General features: G+C 38.2%; 2 protein-coding genes across 2 annotated transcripts; one reads left to right on the top strand and one right to left on the bottom strand.

Annotated features, from left to right (window-relative positions):
- On the top strand, positions 986-2,880 carry LOC104726723 (pentatricopeptide repeat-containing protein At5g61370, mitochondrial). The gene has a single exon (XM_010445654.2). It carries the CDS (start codon positions 1,186-1,188, stop codon positions 2,656-2,658), a length of 1,473 nt encoding a protein of 490 aa, XP_010443956.1. The 5' UTR covers positions 986-1,185; the 3' UTR covers positions 2,659-2,880.
- Positions 2,950-6,012, bottom strand: LOC104726722 (probable receptor-like protein kinase At5g61350). The gene has a single exon (XM_010445653.2). The coding sequence runs from the start codon at positions 5,738-5,740 to the stop codon at positions 3,215-3,217; it is 2,526 nt and encodes an 841-aa protein (XP_010443955.1). The 5' UTR covers positions 5,741-6,012; the 3' UTR covers positions 2,950-3,214.

Genomic DNA, 9,166 nt, shown 5'->3' with positions numbered 1-9,166 from the left:
AAAAAAAAAAGCATGATGCTATCTAACACAATTCACGTATACTCTTAAAAGTTGTGACACTTTCCAAAACTGAAGGGCATTGGATAAGAAGAATATGTAACACGTTTTAGAATTTTAGTGGTTATAGATGAGTTCAATTAGCATTGCATGTGTGTTTCATTAAACATGTGAAAATGGTTGAAAAGATATATTCAGCTAGATATCATTTTTGAATATACGAAATTGAATGTATAAGATTTTTCAAGTTCTTTAAATTCTACTTTGTAATAATGTATTTTGTACATATGTGCAAATTGCATTGCAAAAAGAAAAAGAAAAGAAGACATGAGGCACGAGGGTCTTTCCTTTACATCGTGTCATGTAATGTAATAAGTTCCATGGTTCTATATTGATTTTCTCACAAAACGTATTCGCAGAGAAAGAAACCAAAAAAAAAAAAAAAAAAAGACAAGATCATAATGTTAAATCACTTAATCTCGTCATCAGTTGTTGGGAGGGAGACAAATAAAATTGTTGTCATAATCATAAAAGTTATAGTTAATTTAGTAGGCTAAACTTGTATTTCTGATTGGTTCTTCTATACAGCAGCGAATCTTGTTTGTACAGGTGGACCAACGGATGCATAATATATTTAAGTTTGTTCACCGCAAGACACGTCTCGTCCCGGTTCAACTTTTTATTACTGCGTTTTGCCATCAACCATTGACCAAATTACTTTATTATGTTGTCAAAATTATTCGTCAATTATATGCAATTTCTTTACTACTTCATCAGAAATTCGATTTTCCATTTGAAGAAAAAATATGTTTCGGGGTAATCATTCCGGTTGGAATTTGGCTTCTAACCATCGTATCCCGGTTTTATCCGGTCCGATTCCGGTTCTGAATTTATACGCTTTCAACGTTTCAACAAGAGTGATGGAATGTAAAAGACCAAAATATCCTTTTCTGGCGCGGGCCGTGTAACAGATGTGTATATATATCGTTGTTTTGCCGTCTCTATATTCCTGCAAAATTTGTAGTGGAATCTGAATTTCGTGTTCCTTAGAGAATTTTCACCGGAGCTGTGTGTACTCTGAGAATATGTAACTCCAGTGAAACTTTCTCAGCCCTTTCAATGCATTATAAATCGTGACGTTGGAGAAGCACATGCACACCAAGTGTTTGATGAAATTCCTCACAGAAGATGAGGTCCACGATCAGATCAAACGCGTATACGTTGCTAACAAACACTACAAAGCTTACACGTTATTTTTGCTCTCGTCATTTGGTAGATCAATCGAACCATGCATTGACGGAGTTGCAGGAAGTTATTAGGATCGTTTCTTCCCCCATTGGTGGTCTAGATGACCTTGAAGAAAACTTGAACCGGGTTTCCATATCTCCATCATCCAACCTCATTACCCAAGTGATCGAGTCTTGCAAGAACGAGACTTCACCGAGAAGACTGTTAAGGTTTTTCTCCTGGTCGTGTAAAAGCCTAGGTTCTTCTAGTTTACACGACAAGGAATTCAACCATGTCCTAAGAGTTTTGGCTGAGAAGAAAGATCATACAGCTATTCAGATACTCTTATCAGATATCAGGAAGCAGAACCGGGCCATGGACAAGCAAACGTTTAGCATTGTCGCTGAAACTCTGGTTAAGATTGGTAAAGAAGAAGATGCAATAGGTATCTTCAAGATCTTGGACAAGTTTTCGTGTCCACAAGATAGCTTCACTGTAACAGCTATCATAAGTGCGCTCTGTTCCAGAGGACATGTGAAGAGAGCGTTGGGAGTTATGCATCATCACAAGGATGTGATCTCTGGTAATGAATTGTCTGTGTACAGAAGTCTTTTATTCGGGTGGTCGGTACAAAGAAACGTCAAGGAAGCAAGAAGAGTTATACAAGATATGAAATCAGCCGGGATTGCACCTGATTTGTTCTGTTTCAACTCGTTGCTGACCTGCCTATGCGAAAGAAACGTTAACCGAAACCCCTCAGGGCTTGTTCCTGAAGCTTTGAACATTATGTTGGAGATGAAGTCTTACAAAATCCAACCTACATCTATTAGTTACAATATATTGCTCTCCTGTTTGGGAAGGACGAGGAGGGTGAAAGAGTCATGCCAGATTCTAGAGCAGATGAAGAGATCAGGATGTGATCCCGATACAGCGAGCTACTACTTTGTTGTGAGGGTTCTGTATTTGACAGGAAGGTTTGGTAAAGGCAACCAAACAGTAGACGAGATGATTGAGAGAGGACTGAGACCTGAACGCAAATTCTATTATGATCTGATTGGGGTTCTTTGCGGGGTCGAGCGGGTAAATTTTGCGCTTCAATTGTTTGAGAAGATGAAGAGGACCTCTGTGGGTGGTTATGGTGCGGTTTATGATCTGCTTATACCAAAACTATGTAAAGGAGGAAACTTTGAGAAAGGGAAAGAGCTTTGGGAAGAGGCAATGTCACTTGATGTTACACTTAGTTGCTCCATTGATTTGCTTGATCCATCTGTCACAGAGGTTTTCAAACCAATCAAGAAGAAAGAAGTGGAGGGTACAATGGTGGACCGCCGCGCACTTAACTTGAAGGTTCATGCTAGAATGAACAAAATAAAGCCAAAACTGAAACCAAAACCGAAACGCAGAAGTAAAAAGAAGAAGAATATGGGGCATTGATTGATTTCTTCTACCCATGTTTAGAACATCCGATGTAACACCAATGTACCAGGTGATTTCTTTGCTTTCTATGAATCTATAATGCAGAAGCATGGACTTGAGATTCCTCTGATCAATTCGAATGTGTTATTTTTTACAAGTAACTCGTTCATCTGAGCAATCTGATGCAAGAGTTGAGCTATTCTCTGCAAACACCCGCACTACGTTCGTTAATTTGTTGCTTGTTTTATAGAAGCTATATGTAATAGGTACTCGGAAAATTCATTATCATCAAACAAAGATTAAAGAAGATTGAAAAAAATCAATGTATACACAACATAATCTACAAGACAACCAAATGTCTTTTTTTTAAAAGATCACAAATTAAGTAAGAAAAATCTCATTTCCTTCAAAGTAAAGGAAAGAAATAAACTGAACCTGCAATTAGGAAACGAAAGTAAAAAAAAAAACAAACCATAAGGCTTTCGTACATCCTACATCTTTGTGAAGGCCAAAACTAAACATGAGGAAAAAAAAAATAAACCAAACAAGAGTTTCACATGGTAAACCACCATCGTCACGGCACTGGACGCGACATTTCCTCGCCGGGGATATAATCCATTTCAATATTCATTGTAGTCTTATCATCCGACAAATCAACTTGAGCGGACGCTTCTTGAAGCTGCAAAGCATATTCAAGATTCCACAACACATCTCCCATTCCAGGCCGATCAACACCATACTCAGCTAGACATTTCTCTGCTGCCTCCACGAACTTCCTCAACGATCCTTTACTAATCGTTCCCACGATTTTCGGGTCTATGATTTTATCAAGCATACCTTTTCTATGCAAATTCATAGCATACTCTGCTAAGTTAACTTGTTCTCTAGGTAACTGTGGGTTTATCACTGGCCTCGCGCATAGAACCTCGAATAACACCACACCAAACGAGTACACATCGGATTTGTCAGTGAGTTGCTGTCTTCGGAAGTACTCGGGGTCTAAGTACCCAAAACTACCTTTCACAGCGGTACTTACATGCCCTTGTTCCATAGGGGCGTCTTTGGAAAGTCCAAAGTCAGAAACTTTAGCTACTAGGTTCTCGTCCAAGAGAATGTTAGTGGTCTTGACGTCACGATGGATGATCCCTTGAGCCGCACCTGTGTGGAGATAGTGGAGCCCACGCGCTGATCCGATGCAGATCTCTAGACGTTGCTTCCAGGACAAGGTAGGTATAGGGTCATTCTCTTTGGAGCCGTACAGATGGTCACGTAGAGGACCGTTTGACATGTACTCATAGACGAGAATCATCTCTTTGTTCTCGTCGCAGAATCCGATTAGAGACACTAAATGTCTGTGTCTAAGTTTAGACAACATCTGAATCTCTGTCTGAAACTCTGTGATTCCTTGCTCTGAACCCTGACTCCCTCTTTTGATAGCTACTTGTGTCCCACCGTCGATTTCTCCTATATACACTTTCCCGAATCCTCCAACTCCAATCACAGATTTCTCGTCAAAGTTCTGCGTCGCTATTTGCAATTCAGTAAAAGGGAAGTACCGTCCTAATCCTTGGTTAGAGAAGAAGCTAGAGAATCCGTTGCTCTTGCTCTTCTTGGACCCGAAAATACTCATCCGCCTCGACGTCGTGGACCCGCCTTTACTCGAGATGTAACTCGAGTGACTTGCGTGCAAAGGAAGCAACCATGACGAGAAACTATTCTGTTTTTGCCAGTCTTTAGGACGTCTCTGCCATCTAACAAGCAACACAACAACACCTAACAAAGCGGTTAGTGCCATCACGAATCCAATACCCGCAATCGCAAGCTTCTTAGACGACATCCCACCAATAGGTCCTTTGTATTTCCCATCAACCCCGAAAAGCCCATCTAAACTCCCAGCTGCATTGTTCAGCTTCATGATCTCTAAACCGTTAAGAATCGCATTCGGTTTACCCGTCTGAAGATTCGTAGTCGGTCCAACCTGAATCAGGATCGAGCCATTGGTGATAGCAGACGCATTCAGCACGAAATCCGCGTAATAAGCCGTGCCTAAAGCGTTGGTTAATGAGGAAAGATCGAGTCCGGAAATGGCAGAGAGCTTATTGATGAAAACATTGAAGACAAGATCGTTAAGCGATTTGCTTACAATGTCACAAAAATGTAACCTAATGAAGTAATCATGACCCGAATCAACACTCATTCTCCACGAGAGATTAAAGTTAGGTTGCGAGGTTTGCGCATCGGCCATTTCCTCTGCCGTGGCGTAAACCGGATGAGGAGCGATCAACGCGGTAGCTCCACCGTCAGGATAAGTAATGGTACTAGGATCAACGGTGACATTTCTCGAACCTTGAGGGAACGTATTGTAAGTTTTATCAGAGATCCAAGTACGAGAAAGAGGATCAATCTTGGGAGATATCAAATCGCCGCCGATGTTTAACCGGTGAGAGGTTTGAAGAGAGAAGCTGCTTAAACCTCTGAAATCAGGAGCTTGAGGAACAGAGGAAGCAGAGTCAGGGACAAGCTCGTCGGGAACAGAGACGATCTCAACGGCGTTTATAAAAGCCGTTGAGCCTTTGTGAGGTTTGAAATAGAGAGAGAGTTTCTCGGCGGCGTAGATGAGATACTCTTTGAAGACGACGGAAGAAGTGTCTCTGGTTGAGAAGTCGTGTAAGAGGACGGTGGTGTCGGTGGTGACGGAGAAGACAGAGTCTGTGAGGTTGTGGAGAGGATGAATGAGAGGGTAGAAATGGAGACGGATCCAGTGACGGCCAGGTCGTGAGATGTAAAAGGAGTAAGTTGACTTGCCGGCGAAGATACGAGCGGTTAGGTATAAAGGAAGAGAGGAGGTTGTGTTGGATGAGGTGATTGGGATTGAGTCGACGGAGGTTTTGATGTCTTCGTCTGTTTGGAGAAACGATACGGATTGTTGATCGGATTTGAAGTTACGGCCGTCGGAGAGTTTTGTTTCGCTGGAGGAGCCGCAGTCGATTAGGTAGTTATCGGCTGGAGTGTACGTGGAATTGGATTTGACGGCGAAGAGGATGATGATGAGGAGGATGATGGAAACGTGGGAGGAGAAATTACGAAAATCTCCTCCCATTATTTCCGGCGAGGATTTGACGGTGGTGGGAGATTAGAGAATTAGAGGTTTACCATAAAGAAAACGAATGGTTTTAAAAATTTTGAACGTAAAATACGATTTATGGAAAACTCTTGCCGCCGGGGAGATTACGATTATAATTATATAACGATTTTTGTTTAATTATTGTTTTTTTTTTTTTACTTTGATTTGTTAAAAAAATATTATTTTGGTGTGTTTTGTTGGGAGCACGTAAGGAGCAACGTGCAAAAGTGTATGTTAATTTTTTTTAATTATTGGAAAAAAAGAGAACTGATTATGGAGTCAAAAGCTTAATTATTTTTTTGAGCGCAAAACGAAATGTGAACAACTTAAAAACGAAATGTGAACAACTTAAAAAAAAAAAAAACAAAAACAAAAACAAAAACAAAACAAAAATGCTTAAAATTTTACTTGTGCAAACGCTTAGTGGACATCAAAAACGACACGCTGTGCAAAACTGAAAGTCAAAATCCAATTTCATTATCTTCATTTAATTTTTTTAGTGGGCTTTGGCTTTTTGGATTACTCCTGTCGCCTACGTATCGTTTTCATGAAAAAAGGTCGATTTATAAGATTCGCCGTCTGTGGGGATCGAACCCTCGACCACGTGGTTAAAAGCCACGCGCTCTACCACTGAACTAAACTGTTTTATTAATTATCAAGATTTAATTTATAATAATAGAATAATGTTTGTAAATGATATTTTTTTTTTTCCTAGCAAAGGTGATTGCTTATATGTTGGTTTTGGCTTTTTGTGCAGTTAAACCATATCAACAGGCTTGATCTAGTCTGCCAAGCGGCCTGTGCCCACCAACTTGTACAAGAAGGTCTTAAAGTATATGTTCCAAGATAAAGGCCTTGTGACTGTGATTGTGTCCTGTTTCTAGTGGTTTGACATCTTCTATAAGGCCTTGAACTTTGAGGTATACGCTATACGATCGGATATCATTCATCATCTATTATAATTTTTTTAGAAATTATGTTACAATATATATGTGCCAACCATGAAGTGTTATTTTCATAAACTACGGTTGTTTGTTTGTCTCTTATATTTCGATAATTATTTCATACATAGCTCAACTGAACTATAAGACTTGTTCGTCGTATAGTGTGTGTGATTCTAATTTCTAAGTCAACTTAAGTTTGGATAAACTTTGAGATTAATTTAATTTATACAATAAACCATATGTATATAGTTTTATCTTTTGACCACCAAAGCTTTACAGATCAGAAGTAAATAATCCAGCCCCCTTGCACGTGTTTTTCTTTACAATTATGATCATTCGAGTTAATCATATACAGGTGTTGACAAATGAGAAAGTCTAATTAAATAAATTATTAGATTTTAACTATACATGTATTTTTTTTTTCCATTCTTGTTTTGACATTAACTATACTGTACTCTGTACATGTATCTTTGACGATAACCTCAAAGAAATATATTCTACGTCAACCAATGAACAAAAATAACGGTTTCTGTTTTTGGTAATGGTTGTATTTTTGCATATTCTTATGTTTTTTTATAAACTATTTAGTATTATCTAGAGTGACATGTATAAACTGCGAGTTGTGATTTCATTTATCAGTACAAACTCAAATGTATAATCGATTAGGTGGTAGATTACATGTCACAATACTCTGGATCGGTTGATAAAACAACACTATCCGAAATCACATTTAAACAATGATTGACGGGCTCTTCGTTATTCAAGTAATCAAGTTATATGTGGTAGTCATGATGATGGTGATTATATAAAAAAAATATCAATATATTTTTAGAGAATTTTATACTTAATCGATATCTAAATCTTATGGTACATTAAATGTTTTATATATTATGGTTGTGAACGTAGATTTAAAACTATAAACCATAATTATTAGGTTTCTTCTTATAACGTGATATTTTTACATAAAGTTTAAACTGTAGCATTTAATCCAGGTTACTTCTAATTTAAATAAAGAAAAACAAAAAGATTAAAAACAATGGTATGGTTATGGGGAATGTTGACTTACAATATGGTGGTAGCATGTTGTCCATTCTAGTCATTGGGGGGTCCTTCTAATCCCACCATACCCTTTTTTGGAAGTATTTCATCTATCACAAAAACAAACCGATATGGTCTAAATTTAGTTTTCACTTGCTATGAAAAAAAAATGTGATCAGTTTGGATTGATCAATTAGAGTATTAAACACTTAAGTATAGAAGACCATGATATTTGACTTTTTCCCCTTTTTTTACAGCAGCATGATATTTGATATAGTTTATACTTTATACTAATTATATGGTTGTTGCGTACGTAGCCATTCAAATTCATATAATGCATATTGTTAATCATAAAAATTAATGAGATTAATTAGATGGTAAACTCTGTGTTCAGTTTGCAAGAAAAAAAGAAGATAAATTATGATATACACGTAAAAAATTAATTATGGGTATATTTATTATGTGGTATCATGATTAATTGATTATAATTAACACTTTTTAATTTTTAAAAACTACTGTTGTTAAGTCATTATAATAAAACCACCAGTTAAATAATTATATTTGAAATTTCGTACTGAGGAAAATTTAAGTTAATAATTCTTCATTTATGCAATCAATATTCATGTGATATATATTTTTTTTCATCTCTCGTAAGTAGCAATATATATAATTACAAACCATAATACTTCCAAATGATAAGATAATAATTAGTAGATTTTACTTAATTAAAAACAAAAATGAAAGAAGAGGCATGCCAACGCCATATTGGTAATTCACCTAACCATAGTGTCGTCAGATGTTCAAAAACTCTTTTTTTTTTAAGGGCAGGATGTATAGTTGAAAGTTAAAAGGCAAAAAAGGCGAAAAAAGCGAAAAAGGCGAAAAAGGCGAAACCCCGAGATCTGAGATCTCATCGACGGTGTGGCCTCTCACCGCCGTCGAGAACATCTTCTTCCCCCCCCCCCCTTCCTTTCTAGATGATGGATCTGAACGCTGAACCACCTGCGCTTGTCCCTCCTGACCCGACCATTCCAATTGTCTCCGCTCACTCCACCCTCGTTCCGGCCACCTCTACGGTTCCATATGATGTGTCTCCACCTGGAGATTCGTCCTCTGTTCCTGCTCAAGAAGATACAATTGCCTCACAAGCAGATTGAAATACTCCACTCCTACCCAAAGAACAAGAAGAACTACGCAATTCTCCTCCTGTCATCGACGACACCCAACTACTGTGGGCAGAGCGTTTCAAGTCTTCGTTGCGTAATCTCACTAAAGCAGCTCAGCCGACCTTCACTGATGATGGAACTCCGAAAGTCAGAGCACCAGCTTCAGTCATTCTTCATGCCTCTGACACTTGGAAAGACCACATAGTGGCTCATTTCCATGGAAATCCTCCCCCACCAGGTAAAATCTTTGTTGA

Source organism: Camelina sativa, chromosome 11 (assembly GCF_000633955.1).
Source record: "Camelina sativa cultivar DH55 chromosome 11, Cs, whole genome shotgun sequence".
Lineage (NCBI taxonomy): Eukaryota > Viridiplantae > Streptophyta > Magnoliopsida > Brassicales > Brassicaceae > Camelina > Camelina sativa.
Note: the sequence above shows the minus strand (reverse complement) of the source record. Positions and strands in the feature narration are given on the sequence as shown.

What these genes read in the sequence shown, in the direction of transcription:
- LOC104726723 (XM_010445654.2), top strand. Translation starts at nt 1,186, where the DNA reads ATGAGGTCCACGATCAGATCAAACGCGTATACGTTGCTAACAAACACT.
- LOC104726722 (XM_010445653.2), bottom strand. Translation starts at nt 5,740, where the DNA reads ATGGGAGGAGATTTTCGTAATTTCTCCTCCCACGTTTCCATCATCCTC.